The sequence below is a fragment of the Protomyctophum bolini genome, assembly GCF_963924005.1.
Source record: "Protomyctophum bolini genome assembly, chromosome: 2".
In the NCBI taxonomy this organism is placed as follows: Eukaryota; Metazoa; Chordata; class Actinopteri; order Myctophiformes; family Myctophidae; genus Protomyctophum; species Protomyctophum bolini.
Window position 1 is genome coordinate 6238101 of NC_137863.1, and position 27689 is coordinate 6265789.

Genomic DNA, 27689 nt, shown 5'->3' on the forward strand with positions numbered 1-27689 from the left:
ATTCACTTGCTTCAAACAAATCAAGTTAGATATTGTCATTGTCATTATTAAACGGTTAAAAAGGTTGTACTTGTAATACAACCTTTGTAACCTTTTAAAAGGGTTATATATTTATACAACCAATATATACTGTTGTATAATGATTTTTAAGTTTTGTCCAAGCTACATACTGCAGGTATGTGTTTTTTACATTACATTCAGGAAAGTTGATGATGCCCAGCTACAGTGCTGTTTGCAACAACAACAAAAGCTATACCAACGCGTCGCACCGCGACTCCTTGATAGCGTTTCGTCTGACGAATTCCCTTTGCGGGTTGTACATCCGGTCTAAAACTGAAACGGATACGACAACGGTCTGTGCCCTAGTCTCAAGTTATTGTGCCCGAATGCAGTAGGCGGGTTCTGGACGGGATATGAGCACCGACCAGTAAATAGGAACCAGTTACCAGCCTAGTTGTACTGTACTGTATCTGTAGGCTAAACCAAACGCGACAGGTCTTGATTCTCCCAACACAGAACACAAACAAAAATGGCTGGCCAAGAAGACCCCGTCCAGAGAGAAATCCACCAAGACTGGGCTAACCGAGAGTACATAGAGGTTATAACCAGCAGCATCAAAAAGATCGCCGACTTTCTGAATTCATTTGGTAATGAAAACATGTGAAGTAAAAATTCTGCCCATCTGATTCAGACGCGGTGATGTGCATGCTAATGCTAAGCTAGCATTTGTAATGCTATTTCTACGGCCACTCCCCAGTCAGACATTACTGTGTTAGCCCATTTAGCTTCGGTGTATTGTTAACGCTACGATAAGATAATGGCATGTTTTTTATTGTTTTAGTTGCAAAGTGAACTGCTCGTGTTTTGGGGGGGACATAATGTGACGAATGTATGTTAAATGATCGCCATGTCGCATTATGGTAGTGTTTTTGATCGCCATTACTGATCAATCACAGGCCACATCAACAGTTCATACAGGAACTGTATTATTTACTTACTGAATGTTTGGCCTAATTCATTTTGATTAACGATCTCTGCATAAAGTTGCGTATTTACTTTAAGTCAATGATGCTCTATATTATTTAGCCTGGATCCCAGCCTGATTCACTACGTTCTGTGGAGTTTGTTATTCCACAAGAATGTAATTCTAAGTATATATCCTCTAATGTATTCATCCACTATTTTTCTCTGATTACAGTACATAGTCCTAGTAGTTCTGCCTTGTACAGTGTACACAATGATCAGACCATAGGCATACTAAATTATACTCAAGATAAGAATGAAGCTGCTTGTTTATTGTTTATATTGTTAATTGTTTATAAGGATCCCCATTAGCTTTTGCCTCCTGGGGTCCACACAGACAAACATTTAACATAGGCAATACTTACAATTGTTTACAAACACTAACTCAAAATAAAAAATAAAATAAGAAATAAAAAACATAGGAGAAAGAAAAAAGAAAAACATAGCAAAAAAAATTCAACAATCTTTCAACAAATTATACATTTGAATTATTATTTTCCCAGGGTTACTGCAGTATGGTTTACATAAGGTGTTCTTTGTACAGTACACAATCAAAATAGGTACCAGGTGTGTTTTTTGTGTCCCAGTCCCTACTGCTTGATCACACTACACAAAAGTAGCAGATCTGACAGTTTGAAACGTGGCGCAAAGTGATGCGTTTTGAGCTTGTAGATGTGCTACTTTTGGATTTGAATTCTGAAAAGTATGTTTTGGACATATGAGGTTTCCACCCTATATGACTATATCATTCATGAAGGCAAAAGGTGAACACCATAACACAATTCTACCAGTACCACCTAAATTCTTCCTCACCAGTGCCTTATTTTATATTTTTAATTGCCTGGCTACTTATATATTAATATTGTACTGTAAAACAGTGTGGACTGTGGAGTCTGCTGCACCATTCCAATACATATGTGACAAATAAAATCTTTGTCTTTGGGTTTCTTGCACACACACAGATATGTCCTGTCGGTCCCGTCTAGCAACCCTCAATGAGAAGTTGACGGCGTTGGAGAGGAGGATCGAGTACATTGAAGCCAGGGTAAGTATCTTGAATATCCAAATATTAGGGGACAAAAGTCCAGAACTGTACGTGCTCTACTGTCAATAGATTAAGACAAGCACAGACGGGTGTCCAACTGTCCACCTAGTCAGGCCCAGAGTACCCGGAACACGTCCGTTTGTCATGAGTGCTTCTGCGGTACATTCAAATAAAATTAACTTTGTGAGTGCAGACTGTTTTCTATAGAAGTATGGCAATGCTATGTGTATGTTTATGGGGCAGCGGTGGCCGAACGGTTTGCAGAGCGGTCTTGATATCCGAAGGTCGCTAGTTCGTATCCCTGGACCGGCACATTAAAATGACCACCGCTGAAGTGCCCTTGGACAAGGCATTGAACCCCTACCATGAAATGTTCTATGAGCAGGGCCTGGCTGTAAACAAGTTCTTGAGCTTAGTCCAGTTACCTTGGGTAAACATAGTACCTTTCCTTTCTTTGTTAAATGTTATGTCATTAACAAAATCTGAATTTGTCATTTTCTTATAGGTGACGAAAGGCGAGACTTTAACCTAGAAGTTGTCCTTTCGTTGTGGATCTACCATGAAGCCACCGCCTCCCCCATGACCCCCCCCCCCTGGACTTCTGGGTTATTACTGTGATGGATCTGACCCTTCTTTGTGTGGGACCATACATGTGGATAATTTTATAATATGTGGTATATATCATCAACCTCACACCAAACCTCACTGAAGGACACAATTCTCCACATTAATCCACTCGTCTGAGCCTTCATTGACCTCCATATTCTACTCATATGTTTCCTTTCCAACATCATCCTCTTTCCCTTTCTGTTCTTCTGTACTCCTCTCTTCCTCGTCTTTGCTTGATTCCATTTCATCCATCATGGACTTGATAAGAGAGAAAATGCATACTGTATGTTTTCTGTGTATTATTTGACCCATGACACATTTCTACTGTACAGCCATTTGTATGTGACATGGGTGCCAGTCACTCAAACACCACCTGTTACTGTTTTGTCGCCATCAGGTGGAAACCTTTGTCAAACCGTATTTTTTTTAGGAAATGGACAAAAGAACAGCTGATCTAACGTGGAGATTATTTAGCCACAAGCTATTGTTAGTACTTTTTCATTGGTTTGACATTGCTAAACCAACAGAAAATATCTGATCTACATGCTCATGCACATTGTAGCGCATTGTATTAGGATGCACTGTGAGCTTGTAGATCGGTTATTTTCCACTACATTCACGCAACACTCATGAGACAAAGTAGGCTATAGGATATTAATTTGTGAAATAAAAAAATTGTTTCTGCCTGACAGCGACAATATGCTCTCTTTTTTTTTGCTGTAATTTTGTGCAGGTCACTAATGGATCTGGCATCAGCACAAATCACTGACCACCTTTCTTGTCTGTAGAACATCTGCGGTGTCAATAACGCAACGAAAGGATAACATTCCTGTGTGCCAATAAGTTGATCAAGTAGCTGTGTTTCTAGTTGTCTTTATTATGGACTGGCTTGTACATTGAATTGTTTGGTGATGAAAATGTTAAAATAAAATTGTAATAACCATGACCATGTTTCATAAAGTGAATATCAAGTTGGATCAAAATGATTATTTTGTTGTGTGTCTGGTGTTATTGCTTGCTCTATGACGTCAGTGGTTCCCAACCTTCTGGATCAGGAGTCAGGACCCACAAGTTTCTGTAGGTAGCCCCCCCCCCCATCTGACCACTTAACACTATGAATGGAGCAAGTTCATTTTGACATCAATTGTGTTCCAACTTTGATCTATGAAACTAATGTAGTATAGGTGTACTTTGAGTTCCATTTTTATCTGTATCACAATGAAAATGATAAAATCTTTGTGTTTTGCAAATTATTTTGGGGACTTGCAATATCTTCACGGCCCACAGGTTGGGAATCGCTGGAAAGGTAGGCTATGGGTTTAATTTGTGTGCAAGAGCAAAGACCAAGACTGAGTTTGAACAAGCCCAGGCTCAAAACGTCATTAAAATGTGTTCGATCATCATGTGAGTGCAAGTTCCATATTCTCCATGGGGAAAGTTTAACGTATTATTGTAGTGGCTTAGCTCTGGTCCATAGCCCTAATGCTTTATGATTATTCCCTGCAGGGCTGAAAAATCATAGAAGAATCATTATTATTATTATCATTATCATGGCCCACCCATAACTGCTGTTGCAAGCATTATGTTTTTAACAGTTCTAAAATACAATAACAATTGCACAATAAAGATGAGAAACGCTGTATAATCATGTGACATCAATTAAAATAAACAATGTACCCAGGTAAGATGGCCGACATGTGTTACCAAATATTCCACTGGATGAGTTGAATTACCCATCATGCACCTCGCCACACTTCCAATGCAATGCATCTTGGGACGAAGAAGCTCCAGTTGTTGCGTTGTTTGTGTGGAATATGAAATGATATAGTTGTCGAGGAACATTAAACATAACATCTACACAACAAACATACTGTTTTACAAATAACTAAACCAGAGCGGTGAGTTTTTACTCAGTCTTTAATGCATGTTAAGCAGAGTTACAGTTTCTCATTGCGTATTTTGCTTTATTATGTCGTTTTGATAACGATGTATTTACTGGGAATGAGACCCTCCATTGGACATTTTTGTGTAATTTATCTGTTGCGTTTTTACAGTGCGTGAAGATTGAGGAAGCAGTGGTATTTGATTAATTACATTGTTTCTTTCTAAAAGGTTTCTGTTTCGGCTATCTTCCAGTAACAAGAAATGGGCGCTGATAAGCGGTGAGTGACTTGAGAGAGTGCTACATTTGTGCCAATACAGTGCCATTTTGTTTCATGATAGGCTATGTAAATAATAGTTTTTCACTAGGTCGTCAGTTATGTCTTAATATGTTGATGTTCTTACATAATAATAATAATAATACATAAATACAAATACGTGGCATATTAGTAGCCCATAACTTTGCAGGTTCAAGTGTGCATAATTTGCAATGTTTTCACCCCATTCTTAACCGGTTTGTTGTTAAACAAGTGCGAGGTAGCCTAGGATAATTTAGTCTTCGGTAACATCATGTTTTAGAGACATTTGATTTGGTCGTGTGTATGCGTGTGTTTGTGTTTGTGTGTGCGTGCGCTCCAGCCTTGAGGCCTCATCCTGTTTAGCCCGTTCTTAGTATTAAAGTCAGGAGGTTAAAACAAACCAAGACTGGAGACACGAGACAATGTTTACACTTTAGGTCTCCAGATGTCTTAGGCCTACTACATTTACAACAATACATAATAAATGCATTCTATTAAATTCAATTGTTGAGATGCACTGTGATGAGTAGATATGGTTTACCTTGGTGGTACAGCTTTGTTTTGTTTTACCTTTACCTTCCTATATCTTGTTAATGAGAAATGTGGCCTCAGTGACCTGAAGTGCTGTTTTTATTGTAAATAGGCTTGGCCGCACTGAGCGTACTGGCAGGTATGGCTCCTCTGACCAGTCACATGATGACTCAGAGAGGCGCGAGAGACGCGACAGGGACCCGGAACGCAGTCACGACTCACGCCGCTCGGGAGAGGAGAGACAGGACAGGCGAAGTGACCGCCACGAAGGAGAACGCCGCAGCGGCCGAGACAGTCCGGAGGTAATATCACTGGGAATAATATCACTAATCATTAAGCCTGTCGGCAACATGACATTTAACTTGATGATTAATTGTCATCCAAGTAATTACGATTAATGATTTTTTTGTGTGTTTTTGACATTGAACATTGAAAATACAAATTACATTTCTGTGTAAAACTGTGCAGAGATGGCAAATAACTGAAAATATAACAAAAAGTTACTGAGATATTTAATAATGATACTTAATAATGAGGCAAGCTCAGAGCATCGTCATGAGCTTGTGGATCTGTTTTAAATGTATCTTTGAAAGAGTCGATTATCTTCAATATGCCATTATGTAACTGTGACAGGCCCAGTGGCATCATGTGTAGTTGTTTGTATAGCTTTGTTTTGATTACATGTTGATTGATTGACCCGTGCCCGCTGCCCACACAGCCACGAGGGAGGAAACGGCGGAACAGCGATCGATCAGAAGATGGTTATCACTCCGACGGAGACTTCTCCGAGCAAGATTACAGGAGAGAGCAAGGCGGGGAAGACAAGAAGAGCAAGACCATCATGCTCTGGGGTCTGTCCCTTCACGCCACAGAGGACCATGTAAGGCTTTATACATCACTAATAGATAATTTGCAATTTAACCACTTAAACCCCAGAGGGGTTTAGGGGGGAAATCCGCAACATCGGAGTTGGAACCGGAGACCAATTGGGTTAACCCACTGAGCGCTGTTCAGAGGTGGACAGCCGCTGCCCCTGCTGGTGGGGGCAATGGGGCTTAATGCGTTTAGCAGACGTTCTTATCCAGAGCGACTAAACCATTGCGGATAATCGGAATATGCAAAGTTACGCATGAATTATGGGCAATAAACAACAAGGTAAATAATGGAGGGAACTGTGATACCAGTTGCACAATGAACCTAGCATAATGGAAAGGTAAAAGATATGTTAAAGCTTAACACATTGAGTACGCCAACGTGCATCAAAATAAAGGCCGCTATAGTGCCAGAGTAGTCTGATCGCTTTTACTCTGAAAGCCATGAACCGGAAATACTTTCTTAAAAAAATTGACTTGACAAAGTGAGCTCATAATCCCCGATCATCTTAATATATTTATATAAACTCCAAAAAGCGTTCATATTTTGCGGGAGAGACGGATGAGGAGCAGAAATGCAGCGCCAGCATATCGATCCATTCATCACCACGGAGAGCGCCCTGGATGAGGAGATACGAGTCATTCTTTCCGCCGCGCTAACATGGGAGTCAATGACAAGCTAATATTTGCACAGAGCGTTAGCATACGGCAAGCGAAAAGCGAAATGCCAAAAAAAAAAATAGGAATAATTCTGAATATTATTATCTCGCCCCGCGTCGTTTGGACGTCGCTAGGACGTCCACAGACGTCTAAGGTATTACTCGTTTCTGATCCTTATGACGTTTCCAGACGTGTTTTGTACAGAATGTGTTAATGTGCACGGCTTTCAGGAGCTGTAGACTCTTTAAGTAACATTCAAAGATTGTGGATTAATTGTCTGGTTTGAGAAACTACTTGTTAGGTCACATTCTCACCTAATACTTCGGTAGACTCAATGTGTATGGGCGGAGAATTTGGGATTCTTGCATATTTAATTTGCTGCGGTTTGCCTTCACAGCTGTCCTCCGCAGCAATTGGAAACGCAGCAGGGGGACCTTTTATCAATGTGTTCCATTCATAAACTAGCCTATACACAGTGAAATCTATGGTGGTAAAATTATACTCGTAACGTGCATGTGTCGTGCCGTCTGGGACTGGACCCCCCCCCCCCCCTCTCTCGCTAAGAGGGGGGGGGGGGTCACACTGTTCTTTTGGGCATGGAGGCACAGCGCTGAGCGCACTGATATAACAGACGGCAGCGCAAAATCTTTACACGTTAATTGAGATGAGTCCCCACACAGTGACAGCACTCCATGTTTACGGCACGCACAGACAGACAGAATATTCTGTAGGCTATAATACTATTACACTGCACTGCAGTGTTTATGTGTTTTCTTAAGCAATTGATTAATGTACTCGTCCTCATTTCGATCAGGACTTCAGTCTCCTCATTCGACCACGTCTATCCACGGTAACGGGACATCTTTGCGCTGCGTAAATTATGCCTTCTCCGTCTCCAACTGTGTTCAGCTCCTCACCCGCCACATTGTTTTCTTCATTTCCTTTATTTACTGCGGATTGCATTCACACCTGCACCGAATCGTAATCGAGTGCAATTGGAAGCGAATCGATACCCCCGTTTTTGCTCTTGAGTATAATGCGGTTCTTTGATACGCATTACGATTCGAATGAGCCTTCACACCTGCCAAACGAAGTGCACTTTCTGAAAATTTGCAGCAGGATTCGTTTTAATCTCTGGTATGAATGTGACCTTAGTTGCATTTGATTTATTTACAGGTCTAACTTTTAATGTTTGTCTTTGTGTTTTAGATTCGAGCTGCCATGGACCAGCTTGAAGGCCCCCAGCCAGTGGATGTCAGGCTGATGAAGAAGAAGACAGGTGAGAACCATGTGTACCATAGGGCCATTCCTTCCCCCAGTCTTTGACCATAGGGCCAATCTGCTTCCGTTTTCAGACCCGTTTTGCCATAGCAACTGAGAATTACTTTTCATGATACGAATGGCTTTAAAGAAAACATATGAAATGTAACATTTAAATGTGGATCTTAAGAGGTAAGTGAGAGGAGCAGGGATATTTCTATTTGGAGAAAGTAAAAAAAATGCCGGGAGACACACTTTTTTTTAGTTGAATGTGGTTCTTGCTGTGGCATTCAAGAATTTATTTTTCTTTTCTTTTTTGCTGTGGTAAAACTCCTAAATGGCCCGTTTTTACTAAACGGGGCCTGGGTCGTGAAGCAGTTTGTGACAGTTTGCATAATATTGCCCATGGACTCTGACTAACACGCCTCCCGTCTATATTTGAATGCTGTCCCTAGGTATAAGCCGTGGTTTCGCCTTCGTGGACTTTTATCACTTGCAAGATGCTACCCGATGGATGGAGACCAATCAGGTTGCTTCATAATCGCCAAGTCTAGTTTTTGGTCTTGGGGATCTGGAACGATAACAAAAAATGCAACCAAAAAAAAAAGTATCAAGGGAGTGTGGAGTTTATACAGATGACATCTCTGTTTACAAAAAGAAACAAATATATATATAAAAAAAGAAATCCTGAGAGATATAAGATATGTTTACTGGATTGTACAGTTATATGCACAGCCTTGTTGCTATCAGTTTAGTTACCCAGCTAAACCATGCAGTAACACAGGCCAGGAACATATTTTATTTTCCAACCTTCCCAAATGTGGCCCTTAAAATAATTGCCAGTTAACGTTTTTAGAGCGGAACTTCTATTCAGTTTAAGTCCAACTGGCAGGAGCTCGTTTTCTTTTTATTTTGTTGGGGGGTTTTTGGTTGTTATTTTTGTCTATAAATAATACTGTGAATAGGACATCTTTTCCCCCATGATATTGGGTGTGGGAATTCAATCCCTGGTTTTGTCTCTTTTCCACTGTTTGGTACTTGCTCCACTGGACTCGACTCTACTCGTCTCTTGGGGTTTTCTATTAGGTGAAAGTACCTACAAAGGTTGACATGAATACACTGCAGACTACTGATAGATTAGAGAGAGTCATCACAGAGTCAAAGGACTCCCCTTCATGAATGCTCCCAAATACAGTAGACAAACTTATAGTAAATGGATGAATGAATGTTAATGAATCATAAATGAACAATTGCATGGCCAGGCCTACCTCATTCCTAAAATGGTAGCAGTTTGTCTTGGACACTACACTTACATACATTACTTAGCGCTCTCCTATCTGCAGTGGGAAGCAAAGCAAAGCGAGTAGAGTCGAGTTGAGTTGAGCTGGTACCATGCAGTGGAAATGTGACTTTAGAGAAAGCAGTCAAAATTGTCTTATCAGGGTCACATTATACACACACACTGCTCCAGCTCAGTCTGGGCACTCGGGTCCCAAACACATTAAGAAAAGCCCTGTCTACACCACCATGCTCACATACACATCAAGCACCTGTTCGGGAGGGTCCCTGCCCCCCTTCTCTCCCTTCCAACACTGCTTGCTCTATTGGTGAAGATCCACTCCAGCCATGGAAATGTTGAGTAATTGTTGTCGTCCTCTTGCAGAAACGGCTGATCATCAGTGGCAAAACTGTGGACATGCTGTACAGTCACCCCCGGAACAAATATGAAGACTGGCTCTGCAACACTGTAAGTTAACGTTCTGGCCACCGTATGTATCCACAACAAACTCCCTCAAATGTCAGGCCTTTATTATCTTTGTACAATGTCCTAGGGAAGTAGGGATGCACAATTAATAATGTATCTCACCAGTATTAACCAATGTTTACTTTAAAAGTGCGATATCGGTATCTGCAATATAATCCACATATCTTTAGCCAATATTTTATGTTGTAATTTAGTTGAATGAAAAACTGTAAAAAAGCCTTTTGTGTTGACTGAAGGCTGTAGATTCAATCAGTGAAGCTTTCAAAGGATTCTGCCTGTAGAACAAATACTTTAAAAGCAAACAAGTTATAAAAGAAACATTAAGTAAAACATTTATGTTAAAGCTGCTATAAGCAATATGTCAAGATTGTTTTTTTCTCAGCCAGCCAGCAATGAGTAAAACTCTCCCAAAAAATGTTGTCTCTGTGACACATCTAGGGGCCACAATCTGCATTCAAAGATATTCCTAGAAGCTTTGTCATTGGTTCGGAAAAAAACCCGGTCGAAAAGATTTGTCTAGATGTGTCACAGAGACTAAATATTTTTTGGGAGCGATTTACCCATTGCTGGCTGTCTGAATATGAAAAAAGGTCATTACAATTTTGACATTATTGCTTATAGCAGCTTTAAGACTTTACAACATTAGGTTTATTGATTAGTAGGCCTAATCATCAGATAATAAGAAGAATTCACTATGTGTTTTAGAACTCTGCATGCACTCAGAATCACAGTTACTGTATAGCATGTGTAATATAAACCCCACTGGAATCTTGTATTGCAATATCGCCATCGATTGACTTGACCGTGCAATTAATCAGTTAATAAGATATAGGCCAAAATTTCAATATTGTGCATCCCTATACTGTTGAGTAGATTTATTTTTTAAAACCCTACACATGGGCATGTAAAGCAGGCACAAGTGGTAAAAGGTTAAGGTTTTGTCACGGGTAAGTATGGTTATATATGCGAGTAAATCTAAGGCAGCACTGTTCAGGGCCTTAGTAGCTGTGTAATCAATAAAAAACATGATTTGAACGGTTACTTGCAGTGTGGCCTGTACAATTTCCGGAGGAGGCTGAAGTGCTTCAGGTGTGGAGCAGCCAAAGCTGGTAAGTAGTTCATCAAGCCAGAGAGGCCTCTAACTGCAGCCACCCGGACAGCCTGTGGCGCAGTGCTGAAATGCAGCTCGCAATTTCCTTTGTTGCCACAAGCTGTAGTAGAGGCCCATAAATACCAATCTGTCATATCTAAGAACTACAAATGGCACACACATTTTTTTTGTTGCCTAAAGGCAAAACAATAATGGAAATAACACAATAGATCACATCCAAGATGGACCAGGTCAAATGCTAAATTAGAGTTGACTTGGGTTTTGACAGTGTAGTCTCTTTTCTCCCGGTTTAATTCGACTCCATTTCGCGAGTTATAATAACGTCTCTGTTTCCTTTCTGTCCTTTTCTCTCAACAGAGTGTGAGGCCAGCATTGCCACTGGACCAGCAGAAGGCCAGACCAGTCTAGACTTCTATGGTGACAGTAAGGAATTCATTACTGTGTTAGACTTCACGTAACGATGGATTAAAAGTTTACTCGTGGTTGTGTAATCATGTGAATATACACATTAATTATGGTCTTGGTTTTCTCTGTAGCGATCATCTTGAGGAACATCGCTGCCCTGACCGCAGTGGAGGCCGTCATGGCCGTCCTGGCGCCGTATGCTAATCTGTCCGCGAACAACGTCCGCCTCATCAAGGACAAACAGACGGGCCAAAACAGAGGCTTTGCCTTTGTGCAGCTTTCCTCTCCTCTGGTACAATATATCAAATGATATACGCATACAATATATATGTTTTTCTTTATATTCTTAAATTATATTAATGCTCCTGATTATCTTCAAGTGATGTGATTTGCTCATGCCAACAGCCAACAATGTACATACTGTAAAATTCTTAATGGGACTCAATTTACCTTTTCAGTTTTCATAGTACTAGTACTATTGCCATTTTCCATTCACTACCGCTTTTTCTTCGTTTTCATTTCACTTTAACCCATTTTGGGCGGGAACCCATTTCGGTGTTGGCATTATGTTATGCTTTAGCTATTGAAAAATAGCAGATCTACAAGCTCATAGTGCGCCACCGAGTGGCGCGCTACGAGCTTGTAGGTCTGCTATTTTAGAAAAATCGAAGAACGACTGACATAGAAACATAGCTTTTTCAGAAAACCGTCGGGCTGTAGAAGACATTTTTAGAATCTGATCTCGGGTCAAATTATATTAATGCTCCTGATTATCTTCAAGTGATGTGATTTGCTGATGCCAACAGCCAACTACATACTGTAAAATTCTTACTGGGACTCAATTTACCTTTTCAGTTTTCATAGTACTAGTACTATTGCCATTCACTACCGCTTTTTCTGCCTGTTTTCATGTCACTTTAAATGTGAGATGTCTATAAGAAGAACTGTCCCTCTGTCTTTTAACCAGGAGGCGTCCCAGCTGCTCACCATTCTGCAGGGACTACAGCCGCCACTGAAGCTGGACGGTAAAACCATCGGTGTGGACTTCGCCAAGAGTGCCAGGAAGTGCGTGTTTTTCTTTTCTCTGTGCCACTTCTGTTTGGTTTGTGATGTATGACACAGAGTGTCATACACTGACTGAGTGTAGGGTGAATCAGGTCTTAACCACACATATATGGGTATTTTCAAAATGGGTGTTTCAATATAAATGTCCACATCATGACCTTAGTTTAAAAAATATGACCGTACACATAAATGCGAACTGATCAACAGATCAGGAATGTGCTTCCGTGTTAAATTTGGCACAGCTGTCCAAAAAAAAAAATCTAAAGGTTTCACATCGGTATTATTTATTTAGTTTACCAGCCTGTCTTTACCTAAACACATCTATAGGGACTCTGGACTACCGTAACATTTGTATACGATGTCCAGAAGTAGGTCAAAGATGGACCATTTTGTCCAGGCGGCCCCCCAATTCTGGATGGACAATATCAAGTGGCCCGAATCCCGGAGCTACAGCGACTGGCTTTTCAGTCAGACTTTTCTCAGTAATGATGCACATACTTTGAAATGTGTCCTCTGCATCTATCCATACAAACTATTAAGAACAGTGGGTGCTATTAATACAGCACTCGTGGAGCAGTTGGTGGCTAAGTGTCTTGTTCAGGGAGGGACACATAGACTGTACAGGCCGGGGGGGGGGGGGCATCCGGTGACCTTCCCATTCCCCGGAGGTCTCCTTACCTACTTGGCTGCAGCTGCCCTTGTAGTGAATGACATTTAAAAATATACAATGAAATCCAAGTATGCACTGCATACAAACATTATGTAGCCTACACAAAATGTGTTGAAGCTAGGGGCAATATCTAGTAATGGCTAGAATTGAGCACCATTCACATTTGGCACTATAACTGAAATTATGTGAGCATACACGTTGATGTACGATACTGTAAACTGTGCAGTCCAGCTGTTTCGGAGCTCACACAGAGAGGTGGACGGGGTGCTGAAAGACGTATGCAATGGGATGTAGTGGATAATCTGTCTTATTATTAATCATAAGGAGGTCGGGTAGTTGTACCCTACCAGAGGTGATGACAGTTTAATTAATAGCCCACAGCTAGCGTTGGCATCTACTACATTAATAACAAAAATGACAGTGAACAGATTGCATCCCACATGTCGGATGGATTTCGAATGGCTTTCAATTCTTCTACGCTGAATGTGATCCAAACCATATGTCCATGACTATGGTTGTCATTATTGTTGTGGTGTGGACTGTGGACGCTGCCACATACATTTCAGTTGGAACATTTTTACATATCCTATAATATCTTCTCTTTGATTCTTTCAGGGACCTCTTGCTACCTGACGGTAATCGTGTCAGTGCCTTCTCAGTGGCCAGCACAGCCATCGCCGCAGCCCAGTGGTCCTCCAGTCAGGTACACTAGTAGTATAGGCCTTTACTTTCTCCAACCAAACTATGATGCATAATCTGTAACACCAAAAGAGGGTTAACGGGGGTCCCTAGCTACATGAGTGATCGTTAGGAATTAGACTCGCGTACAACTACAATCTCCGAATGCTATATATTCAGAGTCTGAAACTACACCTCCCGAAATCTGAGTGATCTGTTTCTCATTTCCGATCACAAGAATATATTCATATCCTGAAGAAGGCATAATGTTTGCCGAAAAGTTGGTCTTTTTTTTGCATCGTGACTATGAGCTGTGCGACCTCTACTTCCTTATAGGTTATTTTTTATTTCCATTTCTGCTAAGCAGCAAGCTATATATATGGTTAGATGATTTATATTTATATTGGGATACATTTACGTGACTGTAAAGACGAAACGGAAGTGGGGAAGAGGCTCCACTTCCACTTTATCGCTTACTCAGGATAGAGCTTCCATTGCTCCTGTAATGGGAAATATGAAATTATGCATTCACAGTACACCACTAATTGTCTAGTCTAACTGTGTGGTCTACACTGAGTACTAGGCCTCTCTCGACTTAATCAACCGTTTACGCACATCAATAGGCTTTTGTTATGACCAAAGTATCGGTGTGACTGTCCCTGGATCTCCAGCTGGGTAGCAACACCAGCCCAGCCTCTGTCTTTGTATGGTCATGTTTATTCATCACAGTTTATTCAAACCCATCCAAGGTTACTAGACTTCGACCACTTGTTATTTTAATTAGATGTGTCCCATTGTCTGATATGGAAGCTAGCTGTCTCAGTTACTCCTCCTCCTTTGAGTAAGACTGTATAAAATTCACACATGTATTGCTCTGGAGTTCAGTCATCCGACATACTGGAAGATGGTTGTACTCTAGAGAGCTCTATTAAATTGAACTGAATGCCTCATCTCATCTTGTCCTCACCTTATATTTTAGTTTAAGTAGTTTTGTGTTAGTATAAATTCCATCACACTCCAGACTGTATGACCGAAGCATTTGAAAATTGTGAGATGCAACAGTATGACAACGCAAGACTAGTTGGGAATAGGAACCAAATGTATCCCTTGCAGGTCTGTAACTCCTCAAGTGTATAGGCCTGTGACAATTATTACACAATTGCCTAATCGCAATTATTTGAGATAATCAGCATTATTTTTGCCTAATTGTCGTTTATATGGTGTTAAACCTTTAAAAAAAATAGCAGACATTTTGTAAATCTTTTGGAAAGAGAAAAAGTTATGATTTATTTGTATATTTAACTTATTTGTCATATCTACCCTGTGCAATTTGTGATTATGATGCCTAAAATTCAACACAAATACACATTTGCGCCAAATTAAATTTGTAATCGTGACAGCCGTACAATGGTTCCATTTCTACACGACAAATATCAGTATGGACGGTCTTTTCTAAGGATCAGATTTGAGAAACAATTAAGATTTGTCTCCCATCTTAGCAAATGCTTACCGAGTGTGTCATTTTTACCCCTATAGCCACAGCATGGTGCAGAGGCACCAGAGAAGTCAGAGTACAGTTACCTTCAGGAAGGCTATTCTCCCTGGTCACCGGTAAGTGGATCAAACTAAAACTTATTGTTGTTGTTTCTTTAAACACTTAAACTTATACTTGGCCTCAGGGGTCTATGCTAGTTCCCCTCCTTTCTTTCCTTCTACACCAAATCTCTGTTTCTGCTAAATGTTTGCCTTTTTTCACAGAAAATTACTTTATAGTGGACTTTAATATATTGACAATTTGACCTTGTTTCGATGGTTTTACAAGACAAATCTCTTGACATGTTAACCCATTCTGAACGGGAACCCATTTTGGTGTTGGCATCATGTCGTGCTTTAGCTATTGAAAAACAGCAGATCTACAAGCTCATAGCGCGCCACCGAGTGGCGCGCTACGAGCTTGTAGGTCTGCTATTTTAGAAAAATCGAAGAACGACTGACATTTAATAAAATCTGATCTCAGGTCAGAATGGGTTGATCAGACCAGTGTGTGTCTGCCCAGTGGAAACCTCGTATGAATCTGATCTCAGGTCAGAATGGGTTAAGACAAACATATATTTTGTTGTCAGGAGTACCAGGCCTATCACCAGCCAGGGATGGTAGCGGATGCGTCCCAGGGCAACGGGATACTGGGAGGTAAGAGACACAACAACAACTAGCAGTTACACATCAAGCACCATAACTATATAAGGATATTGTTGTGAAAACATAAGTGAATGGCACTGTCCACTGCAGCTGTGTGGATGCTACCATGATGATCATTTATGGTTATAGTTATTGTGCCTATTACTGGGCCAGACATCGTTGCTGTCGGGTGCAAACCTTGTATGTCGAAAACCGTTCTTTTTAAATGATTTTAACCCATTTTGGGCGTGAACCCCTTTTGTTGTTAGCATTATGTTATGCTTTAGCTATTGAAAAATAGCAGATCTACAGGCTCGTAAGCTAGTGGTTCTGCTATTTTTGAAAAATCGAAGAACGACTGACATAGAAACATAGCTTTTTCAGAAAACTGTCAGGATTTAGAAGACATTTATAGAATCGTTCCCAGGTCAAAATGGGTTAAATTAGTGAAAACAGGCGATCTGCAAGTTCACAATTGCAATGCAATGCGTGAGCTATTTTCTCTACATTTATGCGAGACTCTTTTATGAAAAAGTAGGGCATTAATTTACGAAAACAAAAACATTGAAATATGGAGACGGGTGGTTTCTGCCCCAACAGCAACGACATGATAAAAGGAATGGCTTTTCAGAAACATTTGTAAACCTGTTCCTCAGCAGCGTATGTGGAGCATGTGTTCTATTATTAGGTTTCTTACAGATTTATTTTGCTTTCCTTCTCTCAGCAGCCCCAGGTGTAACTATAGTCCCAGTCTACCCAACCCACATCCTCGGCCAGCCTGGTGTCCAGGTAACGCATGCATATGCTTTGGCACCATTTTCTTTATTAGATATTTTCTCAAATGGTTGAACAATTTAGACTAAAATGTGCCAAGTTTCCACATAATCAAACTTATCCCATAATTCTAACTTGCAGGCTCTGCAAGTCGCCCAGCAGTTGGAAGGTGGGGCGGTCACCATGCCTTCACTATTTTCCTCCACAGCTACCTTCACATTGGCATCGTTGGGTCAGACTGGTATGTGTTTGCCGTGCGCTTGTTTTTAAAACATGTTCTGATGATGTCACTGCCTTCTCTGAATTCTTTCTTTGGGGTAGCATTGTTAATCTTCACAAATTAATGGCGTGGTTTTGCACTTAAGTCAAGTGCCACCCAGCCGGGGGTAGCATTTCTTCCCAATACGCAAATAGGACGTGAGAGCAAAATGGCTGCTGTGTGAATGTAGTCAATAGTTTTGATGTGACGTTTCATTTTTTTTTAACTTTTTGTCCAATAATGCCGGACATGTTGTTTTCTTTAATGATCGACAGCTGTACCTGATACGTCCACCTATCAGTACGATGAGTCCTCTGGTTACTACTACGACCCCCAAACTGGCTTCTACTATGACTCCAACTCGCATGTAAGACACAGCCCACCATCAAATACAAATTGTATTGCATATTAAATGTTATGTATTTTTTTGGGAACACCTTTGATGTCAACTTGATGAGGCCTTTAAAACTAGCCATATTTATCTGATTGTCTCACCAATGTGTTGACCGTTGAGAGAATTGAGACTTGCTTGGTAGTATTCCACAGGTTTTGATTTGAAGTGCAGCTTTGATGGCTTCATCAATCATAGACACAATCATCATCATCACTGTGTTCATATGTTGTAGTTTCAGACATTTAACAACACAACAAAACGTTCCTATCACACACACAATTTGGCAGCCTTCTATAGTAACTGAGATCCCCTGTGCAGTAGTACACTATACTTTTCAGACTACATAACAAGCATTATTGGTGAAGATAAGTTTAAATTAACACAGTGCATTTTATTCCCTTCAGTACTACTACAACCCCCAGACTCAGCAGTATCTGTACTGGGACAGCGAGAAGCAGACGTATGTCCCGGCCGACGCTGCTGGCACTGGGAGTGACAACGCAGCGGCCACATCAACGGGCAAAGACACTAAAGATGGCAAGGATAAGAAAGAAAAACCCAAAACTGCTCAGCAGGTACAGCAAAACAGAGACGAGGAAATTAAATCAATAATAGATAAATGTATTCGAAAAAGTCATGGTAGTCATGACTTTTCGGTGAGACCGTGTGAGCTGTTATAGAAGGTGGTATTGAGGATTCATAATTAAGTTTCCTTCAGATCGCTAAAGACATGGAGCGATGGGCGAAGGGTCTGAACAAGCAGAAGGATAACTTCAGGAGTAGCTTCCAGCCTGTTAGTCAAGAGGATAAGAAAGAGGCAGCGGCTGCCGACGCTGGCTTCACAACACTGTTTGAAAAGAAGGTATTAATTAATATACTGAGACCTGTTAATTGTTTTTTTTAATAAACTGTTCTTCAGTGATTTCCAAAGCAGAGATGGACTCAATGACTTGAATACATTTTGTTTTGCAGCAAGCCGCAGCCCTTGAAAGACTCATGCCAGAGACGCTAAAATCTTCTGAAGAAGAGCCACCAACTACTTCTGCAAATTCGTCCAAGGTGAGAACTTGATATTTGTGGGGAAAAAAGAACAAGCCGTTGCCATATTATCTTAGTTATGATCAAGCCAGGTTCAAGCTAGCCTTTGTCCATATGGTCTTTAGCGATACGTCTTGTGTACAGGTAGAGTACATTTATTTTTGTTTGGCTCCTCTGACATTGTGGCAGCATTGTAACAGTGATGAAGACATCAGTAATATGATAGGAAGAACAAGCAAACACAGAACTGTTATACACAATAACGACCACTAGAGGGCAATGTGGCTCCACATGTAACTGTGAAAAGACATTAGTCAGCATGTGGAATGCTGTGACCTGTGCCATTGTCTTTGGGTGGTATTACTGTTTCACAAGCCTATCATTTGCCTAGCTTGTTAAATGTGTGATTGTCTTGGGGAAGAATTGTCAATCAGTATTTATATAATAATATTGCATACATTAGTTGCAACTCTAAAGTGCACCACACACACATTCCTAAAGAGTGAAATAAAAAATAAATACATAAACTAATGAAATAAATTTAAAACAAAAACGGAATAAATGACCAGGTAAAAGCAAAATATTAAAAATATGTGCCTTGATAATTCTTATATAATGTTAGAACCATAATGGCTAAAAAGCTGCTTCTCCATGACATTTTTGAACAGTTCCCCAGTGTTTTCACGAACATTTGGCCTCACTCCTCAGACCCCATAACTCTTGAGGGCGTACAAATGGAACCTGTAAATCTGTGTTGTTACGGAACTGTAAGGGTCCATTTCCTAACAATTTAGCTGGCGAACCTGTGGAAACCTCAAGGACTCCTGGGGGCGTGGCCGGACCCCACTTTATAAAACATTGAGTTAAATCACCTAACCTAAAAAGCATCACAGATGAGTAGTCGGGTCGCCGGGTGTATTTCCATTGATTTTAAAAGGATATAAAAAAAACGATTCTGGTGCCAGCAGGAAAACCAATGCAGGGACTTCAGTAATGTAATGTGCGCTTCTCTTCGCCTGGTCTTTGTCAGCACACTGACAGTGCTGCTGCATTATGCAATTAGAACTGTGAGTGTTCTGTGTAATATACCAGTGATTCTCAACCGTTTCCATTTTTACGTTTGATATGCATTAGGCCACAGATTCTCTAATGATTCCACAATCTCTGAATGCTACATGGTCTGTAACTGCATGCGCACCTCCTGAAACTGAACGGAAGTTGTCATCCGTTTTTCAGTTAAAATAAAAGATGAAACGGAAGTGGAGGAAGGAGGTGGGTGTCCACTGTAGTTTCAACACTTCTGTGTATTTTCCATTTGCACGGTCTTGGATTTGCCGAAAACCCGTAAAAAGAGTACATGTTTGTTCTCCCTGGTGGTAACCTGACCTGACGTTGAGAAAGCGTGTCCTGTACTTACCGTGTTGCCCCTGTCCTTGCATGGCGGTGGTCAGTGTGGTCTTGTGGCAGCGTACAGCGGTGACAGTGACCCAGAGGAGGGAGCCACGGAATCAGAGAGCGCCAGTGACGACTTCCAGGATAAGATGACGGACTGGAAGAAGATGGCCTGTTTGTTGTGTAGAAGACAGTTCCCCAACAAAGAGGCTTTATCACGTCACCAGCAGCTCTCAGACCTGCACAAGGTAAAGTACTTGGACATACACGACGGTAACATTGACATTATCGGTGTTCATTTAACTTGGGAGTATAAAGATTGAAGGGTCCATTTATTTCTGTACACTGTACACTTTTGGGCTTGTCATAGGCTTACATTTTCTGAAATGGTAAAAATAGCACAAATGGACAATGTCATTGTGAATGACATTGTCCTACTGATATAGAGCGTCGCAGTCCCACCCCCTCGAGAGACCCGGGAAAGAAACCCCCGTTCATTTTCCTCATAGACTTTTCAGAAAGTATTTATTTAAACACGTTTACGCCGTGGACAAAGCCAACTCTTGTCGTGACAAATCATGACGACAAACACAATCTTTCGGGCCAAACGGAGAGAAAGTAGAAAAAAACGACAGGTTTTTTTGTTGTTTTTCTTCTTTGTAATTATTTGTTTGGTCCAAAATATTGTGTGTGTTGTCATGATTTGTCACGACAAGAGCTGGCTTCGTACGACGCTTAAAAGGTCTTTAAATAAATACGTTTTGGAATGCCTGTGGGAAAAATTCATTGGGATTCATCTCCTGGGCCACTCGTCGTTCTGAAAGGGGGGCCTGCAACGCTCTATATTGTCGTCCTAATGCCTGAGTATGTTTTCAACCAGTCCATGGTTTTAAAATGGAGTTTGATGTTAAATTGATAAGAGCGGTGCCAGTTGGGCACTGGCCTACTTGGAACGAGGCAAGTTGTCAGGCATGCCCACTTATGGAGTCTCGGTCAGAACAACATTGTGATGTCAGAACAAGCCAGCTCCATATATGGAGATCTAGGGGTGATCAGGTGTGATCAATTGGCTAATTTGGGCCCTGGGCAGCAGGGGCCCTGTCCAGAGCCTAGGCAGAGGCTTTTTGTGCTGGTTCTGTTTCTGGACGGGCCAGGCACTCCCTGCACTCCCTGTGGTGGTGTGGAACGCATGTGTCAAATTTGAAGTCGGTGGGATGTACGGTTCTCGAGTTACATGGAATACAGATTGTACACAGACGTGGCACATTTAGAGATACTAGAGAGGCACCTGTAGGGTGTGGGCACTGGTCTACTCGGAATGACGCAAGTTGGAAATGAATGCCCCACCCAGCTTGTGGAGTTCTGTGTCAGGCATGCCCAAATATGGAGTGTTGTGAGGTCAGAACAGGGCCCCGCTCCACAGCCCCGGCAGGGTCCTTTTTTAGGGTTCTGAACAACCGTGGGTCCGACCGACTCGACCAATTTGAAGTCTGTGGGGCGAACGGTTCTCGAGTTATGTGGATTACACACACACAGACCTTCAGAGACTTGGTGCATTTATAGATGGATAAGATGCCTATAGGAGGGGGTCTAGTAAAATGAATATCAAATATCTCAAATATGTCTGGGGTCATTGTAACATCTATGCAGGCTTTTTAAGTTGCTTGATTCAATAATTTTAAGTTAAATACCTTTTTTGAAATGAACACTGATTTGACTGTGTTCACATAACCTAATGAGCTCTAGAGGGCAGTGTTGCTCACAGGTTATTGCTGCGTCTGTCCTAACTTGCCCTTTCTCCCATTCCAGCAAAACATGGAGGTACTGCGCAGGTCCAGGCTCAGCGAGGCAGAGCTGGAGGAGCTAGAGAGGAAAGAAACTGAGGTTTGGCCATGATCAATATAAAGACTTCCAGCTGATACTGTCTGTGTCTCTTATTACAGTGATGTGAAATTACCTAAGCAGGACATTAAAGTGTTCACTCTCTTCTCTTGTGAGTAGATGAAATACAGAGACAGGGCTGCAGAGAGGAGAGAGAAATATGGCATCCCTGAACCTCCCGCACCTAAAAAGAAGAAGTTTTCAGCAGCACCAGTACCAGTTGTGTAAGTTTCTCTGGTATATTGATGTGTTTCAGTACCAGTTGTGTAAGTTTCTCTGGTATATTGATTTGTTTCAGTACCAGTTGTGTAAGTTTCTCTGGTATATTGATGTGTTTCAGTACCAGTTGTGTAAGTTTCTCTGCTATATTGATTTGTTTGTTTCAATGACTTTGTCTGGAATTATTTTCAGTTTGTCTTTTCAATTGTGCACTAATTTTGCACTTCCCTGTGTGACCCTGGCCTGCAGCAACTATGAACAGCCTACCAAAGATGGCCTTAACAGCGACAACATCGGAAACAAGATGTTGCAGGCAATGGGCTGGAAGGAGGGCAAAGGTCTGGGCCGTAACCAACAAGGCATTACTGCACCTATTGAGGTAAGCAATGAATCCAATACACTTTGTTTATAGAGCACAAACAGTTAAACAACAGTGTTGAACCAAAGTGCTGTACAATCAATAACAAAAAAATGCTAAAATACTAACGGCACAAAAAACAAAACCATAAACAGGACAACATATAGAACACATTGCCTAAAGGAAACAATTAGCCAATATAAGATTACAACTCATCACGATGCAACGTGTTTTGAGCTGTTGCTATTTTTATGGGGACAAAGAAATGATACTGTGATTGATATATTGTCGTACTTCCTCTTGCGACATCTTATCAAGTATCTACATTATGTAATCCAGTATCTATTATGTCATCAAATATAAAGTATCTATTATGTCATCAAATATATATATTATATTACAACAAGCAGGTGATGTCTGTATTATGGAGTAATATAATCGTACCAAACAGCCACTGGCGTTTAAAAGGAAACCGTTGTTTGAATAGACATTGTTATTAAATTGATCATTCTAATGTTTTCACCTTTGGCATCTGGGTAAAACCATAACCTAATTCATATTACAAGCCAGTCGTTTATGCTGGAATGTAATTATTGAGCTCTGCACTGTAACTGTAAAGGTATTTATTTCTTATTCAGTTACACAGACATTGTATGTTGAGTTACTCATATCATCACACCCCTAATGACATGCACAGAACGCCAGGGTTAAAGTGGTTAATGGAGATTATTTGTCCACTTATACATGCGTATTTAAAATGGTATGACTTATGTTGTCAACATGTGAAAGTGCGAATAAGAATGATTGTCAATATGTTATTATTTTATCCCCCAGGCACAGATGAGGACGAAGGGATCTGGTCTGGGAACCAAAGGCAGCAATTACACCCTTGCCGCCTCAGACACGTACAAAGACGCTGTCCGCAAAGCCATGTTTGCCCGCTTCACCGAAATGGAGTAACCCCAACCGGCCTAACCCACGAATGGCCCCAACACCTTCAGGTGCTGTTCATTCATCTACCCGGATGGAGCCATTGTCTTGATCTTTGTCTTGTCTACAGCTCCCCTTCACTAAATTCACCTGTGAGAACTCTTGAGGAACTTGTGAATCCAGAGACAAGTTGATGTATGTCGATGGCAGTTGAACCTTGAACTGCATGAAAAGTTCAGTTGAAGGTTCTTCCCCGCGACCCATCATGGACGTATGTACGTATGTGTGTGTGTGTGTCTGTATGTCAGACCAGAACGGTCCCATCGCTGTGGGTTTTCTCACCACGTGACAACAAAGGAGGCGTGCCGCCAACAGCGCGTGGCTGAGCAAGTGCCCGCACTGAGCAGCACATTGACGTGTACAGTATGCTGTTGGCAAGATGTGGTGGACAGAATAGTTTATCACCTGTTTTCTTCACTTTAGCTAATTACGTAATGCAAACAGACTGGCGGACGACGTCACTTCCAAGTAACCAGCCAAAGCGTGGCATGCTTTGAAGACATCATGGGTGGGTTCAAAACGCATATATACATGTATCATGGACCCTTCCTTCTATGTTAGCTCACTGAAGTGTTATCGGATTGTCATCCTTGTCGTCACGATTAGTTAACCCATTCTGACCTGAGATCAGATTCATACGAGGTTTCCACTGGACACACACTGGTCTGATGAACCCATTCTGACCTGAGATCAGATTCTAAAAATGTCAGTCGTTCTTCGAGTGGCGCGCTACGAGCTTGTAGATCTGCTATTTTTCAATAGCTAAAGCACGACATGATGCTAACACCAAAATGGGTTCCCGACCAGAATTGGTTAACTGTAATGGAGAAATATTTTGTTGGAGAGTTATATAAATTATGATTTGTATATAAGTATAGTGGATTTAATCCCTGGTTTATGATCCTATTAAAAACTTTTGTCTTGGCATGTTATGTTTACTGAATTGTACAGTTTCTATGGAAAACTTTGTCTCATTTTGTACAAAAGAAATAAATGAGATTGAGTTTAGTTATCAGTGGACTGGACTTAATGTTATTTAATCGGAGACCGCGCATGACTGGCATTCGTCACTTGGCTTTTTACAAGCTGATTATCTGTGGATACTGGAGACACAGATAGGTGGACGTGGACTGGACATGTCTGCAGAATGGACCCAAGCGCCATCCCAAGGGTCGCTATGAGATGGACACCACCTGGGAAAAGAAAAAGGCAGGCCCAAAGAGATCAGTGGAGAGAGAAATGAAGGAGTTGGGGTGGACCTGGGGCCAACTGCAACATTGGGCAGAAGACGGACAGCATTGGCGTTCGTTGGTGAAGACCTTATGTGCTACCTAGCACGAAGAGGATTAAGTGAGTAACTGGAGACACAAATGGAAAATATTCAATGGTGAATAATTCACATCCAAACTATTCATTTTATTCGCACTGTGGCTGCTCAGAAAAGTATCTCCGAATAAGAATGTAGAGGTTCTATGATTTTAAGAGAGTGATATGTTTGGTCCACCATTACAAGTAGCTCCTCCATCTGTAATTCCAAATAAAGTTGGTGGGTGGTCTAGACTCTAGACTAGTAAATAAAAGGGTAGGCATGTTTGTTATTTGAAAGATATCGACAAGACTAACTTCTGTGTGCACCCAGCTTCCACAAATATTATTTTAATTAATCTTAATCGATTTGTTATGGTTTGTTTTTATATAACACATTTCCAAATTCCTCTTACTGTTTGTCTGACAATACATACAATATAAATGGCCCTGGGATCCACATGGCAACAGCGTGGCTTCAATGAAGTCCAATCAGACTTAATGTGGCCAGCGTGACGTAATTCCTCTGCTCTGTCTGACATACCGGTAGGTCTGACATTAAATGACTCCAAATTCCGATCAGAGCCTATTCTATTTCCAAAAAGTAGGTAGGCCTATAACGTGAAAACAATTATTAGTGGATATGTTTTAACCTATTTCAATAGTCTATTGACATCGGTGTGCACTGCACGAAATGTGGTACTGATGCTCAAGCGCTTTTCGAGATTGGGTCAAAAACGAACACAGACCGACAGACCCGCTTCTAAACGGCTCTGGCTGGCTCCACGTTGTAAAAAATAAAATAGTGGAGGTGCTAAATTAACCCACTGGCAGTGTGCACATTTTTTTTTGCGCTGATCAATCTGTCCACCACAGCAGTTTGCGAGATTAGCTCACTAGTCTCCGGACTCCGGGCACACAGTCAGTCAGACCGACCCACTGTAGACCCTCTTGACGACGGCCAGTTTGACTCCTGCAGAGCCACGCCGTAAAAGAAAAAAACCCGGACAATATTTCAACGGCAGTGACAGCACTGACAGCGGGAGAGAAGGGTAAAACACGGGATAATCCCTGGATAACCGGGAGGGTTGGCAGGTATGCATTAGAGGAGAGAGAGAGGACGACTTCACGGCTGGCTGCTTTTCACAAAGATTTGAGGAACTACAGTTGAATGCTGGACTGGACATAAGCAGAGGCATCGAAACTGATTTTAGGTAGGTAGGTACACACCCAGTTTGTGCTTACATTTGTATCCAACTGGAATAGCCTAAATATAGCCTAGTAACCCAATTCAAATATAATTAATATGTCTATGTTAGATTATAACCTTACTTTTAAGAAGCACATCAAGGAAATAGTAAACGGTCAAATGCTATTTCGAATTTCAGGCTTTTTTTATTTGATTGTATATTTTTTTCTTCACTAATGCTACAAATGTATGCAATGTTTGCAACTGTATGATTTAAAATGTCATAGCAGGCTACTGTACAGTAACTACCTGCGGTAACAAGCTGGATATAAACTGCTATCAACCACTGCAATCTCTATGCTCTGCACCGCAATCTCTGCTCTTAAAAACCCTGTATTGACAAGAACAGCCGAGTCGTCGCTGTATAACACAAGCTATATACTCAAGAGTGAAGAAATACAATTCATCCCGAGAGTTTTAGATGTTATTCAAAATGTGCGTCTGATGTGTAGGAATGGTCATGTAGCCTACTGTATGCAGTTATGAACGGCTGCCCCCGCCTTTTGTGTGAGTTCATCACAACAGAACATACACAACACACACACAGACACTGCAATGCCAGATCCAGCAGCACTTCTGCATGCCGTCTCTTTTTAAGGACAGTCTACTCCACACACACAGATGCGGTGCCGCGCCCATGCAAGTGCATCATGCTGCATTCACAAATGTCAAGTGATGGAGACTAGCTCAGGCTACAATGTGGTGCTGGTGCATGAGGGCTGGAGACAGCACTGCAGCCACTATACGGACGGTATAGGTACCGGTGCGTTATGGAATACGGACGGTGTGTATCGTTTATATCGACGCAAACCAGTCGTAACTTTGGAAATTTGCATCAATTCATATTCAATTTAATGCAAATGAAGTCCGTCCGCCGCAACACAGCAAGGCCCAGCGCCCCAATGCCAAAAAGTCTGAGAAAAAAAACGAACGCCGGACCGCGGGAACGCGCGCGGGCTATTAAAGCTACTAGAATTTCGCCCCCCTTCGGGGGGCTCAATCCTAGTGTCGTTGCAGCGCAATATGGGAAGAAGGAAATTGCGGGAATTGACAGACTCCACTTCATGTTTCAGCTGTGGTTTTAAACTCAGTAGTGTGCCCTGCACACAGCGCACACTCGCAATTGCAGCTGGAGGGCGACGCGACACACACACACACACACACACACACACACACACACACACACACACACACACACACACACACAGAGCGATGTGTGGATAAATCACTGAGATTTGGGAAATGTGTTCAGAAGTACAACGATTAAGCACGCACAGGCAAATGTCAGAAGCATCTGTTTCGGTTTCCAAACAGGAAGTTGTAAATGTGCTTATTAGACGGAGGCAGCGTGATGCTGGCATCTATTGTGATGCCAGCATCACCACATTTCACATAGAAATATAAGCACCCATTTACTCGCTTAGCGGAGACTGTGGGGTGGTAGAGGACATCTCCCCGGACGCCTGGGTATGTCCAGATAGTTGCCTCGCGGAGGCCTCTTTGTCCAGTGTCCATTCTGGGTCTGGAAACGGCACTTTTTTGAGTGTTGACCCCAATAGAAGGTCTGCTGCTCTGAATTTTACACCTCTCCCGCTTAGCGGAGACTGTGGGGTGGTAGAGGACATCTCCCCGGACGCGTGGGTATGTCCAGATAGTTGCCTCGCGGAGCCGTCTTTTGTCCAGTGTCCAGTCTGGGTCCGGAAACGGTAATTTATTTTGCATTGACCCCAGTAGAAGCTCTGCTGCTCTGAATTTTACACCTCTCTCGCTTAGCGGAG

At 41.6% G+C, this 27689-nt stretch overlaps 2 protein-coding genes across 2 annotated transcripts in view; both read left to right on the plus strand.

The window, feature by feature from the left end:
• The window catches only part of LOC308330666 (RNA-binding protein 5-like), a 239561-nt gene extending 215198 nt beyond the window's left edge, over positions 1-24363 (plus strand). The window contains exons 2-26 of the mRNA XM_080785621.1: positions 4504-4575; positions 4790-4839; positions 5501-5690; positions 6107-6268; positions 8130-8199; positions 8636-8709; positions 9844-9927; positions 10994-11054; positions 11414-11479; positions 11593-11753; positions 12429-12526; positions 13812-13899; positions 15411-15485; positions 15998-16064; positions 16777-16841; positions 16968-17067; positions 17361-17452; positions 17884-18054; positions 18198-18341; positions 18452-18538; positions 19969-20157; positions 21719-21793; positions 21911-22014; positions 22259-22388; positions 23202-24363. Of these exons, the coding sequence (XP_080641747.1) occupies positions 4823-4839; positions 5501-5690; positions 6107-6268; positions 8130-8199; positions 8636-8709; positions 9844-9927; positions 10994-11054; positions 11414-11479; positions 11593-11753; positions 12429-12526; positions 13812-13899; positions 15411-15485; positions 15998-16064; positions 16777-16841; positions 16968-17067; positions 17361-17452; positions 17884-18054; positions 18198-18341; positions 18452-18538; positions 19969-20157; positions 21719-21793; positions 21911-22014; positions 22259-22388; positions 23202-23327 (2496 nt within the window). The 5' untranslated portion in view covers positions 4504-4575; positions 4790-4822 and the 3' untranslated portion in view covers positions 23328-24363. The remainder of the gene's footprint in view (positions 1-4503; positions 4576-4789; positions 4840-5500; positions 5691-6106; positions 6269-8129; positions 8200-8635; positions 8710-9843; positions 9928-10993; positions 11055-11413; positions 11480-11592; positions 11754-12428; positions 12527-13811; positions 13900-15410; positions 15486-15997; positions 16065-16776; positions 16842-16967; positions 17068-17360; positions 17453-17883; positions 18055-18197; positions 18342-18451; positions 18539-19968; positions 20158-21718; positions 21794-21910; positions 22015-22258; positions 22389-23201) is intronic.
• On the plus strand, positions 447-3663 carry brk1 (BRICK1 subunit of SCAR/WAVE actin nucleating complex). Its single transcript, XM_080793792.1, has 3 exons — positions 447-647; positions 1986-2068; positions 2574-3663. Exons 1-3 carry the CDS (start codon positions 530-532, stop codon positions 2598-2600), a joined length of 228 nt encoding a protein of 75 aa, XP_080649918.1. The 5' UTR covers positions 447-529; the 3' UTR covers positions 2601-3663.
• Positions 24364-27689: the final 3326 nt, after the last annotated feature.

Excerpts from the sequence above, each read along its gene's own strand:
- brk1 (XM_080793792.1), top strand. The coding sequence starts at position 530 with ATGGCTGGCCAAGAAGACCCCGTCCAGAGAGAAATCCACCAAGACTGG. Across the intron at positions 648-1,985 it reads CGACTTTCTGAATTCATTTG|ATATGTCCTGTCGGTCCCGT; the intron begins GTAATGAAAACA and ends GCACACACACAG. Across the intron at positions 2,069-2,573 it reads TCGAGTACATTGAAGCCAGG|GTGACGAAAGGCGAGACTTT; the intron begins GTAAGTATCTTG and ends ATTTTCTTATAG.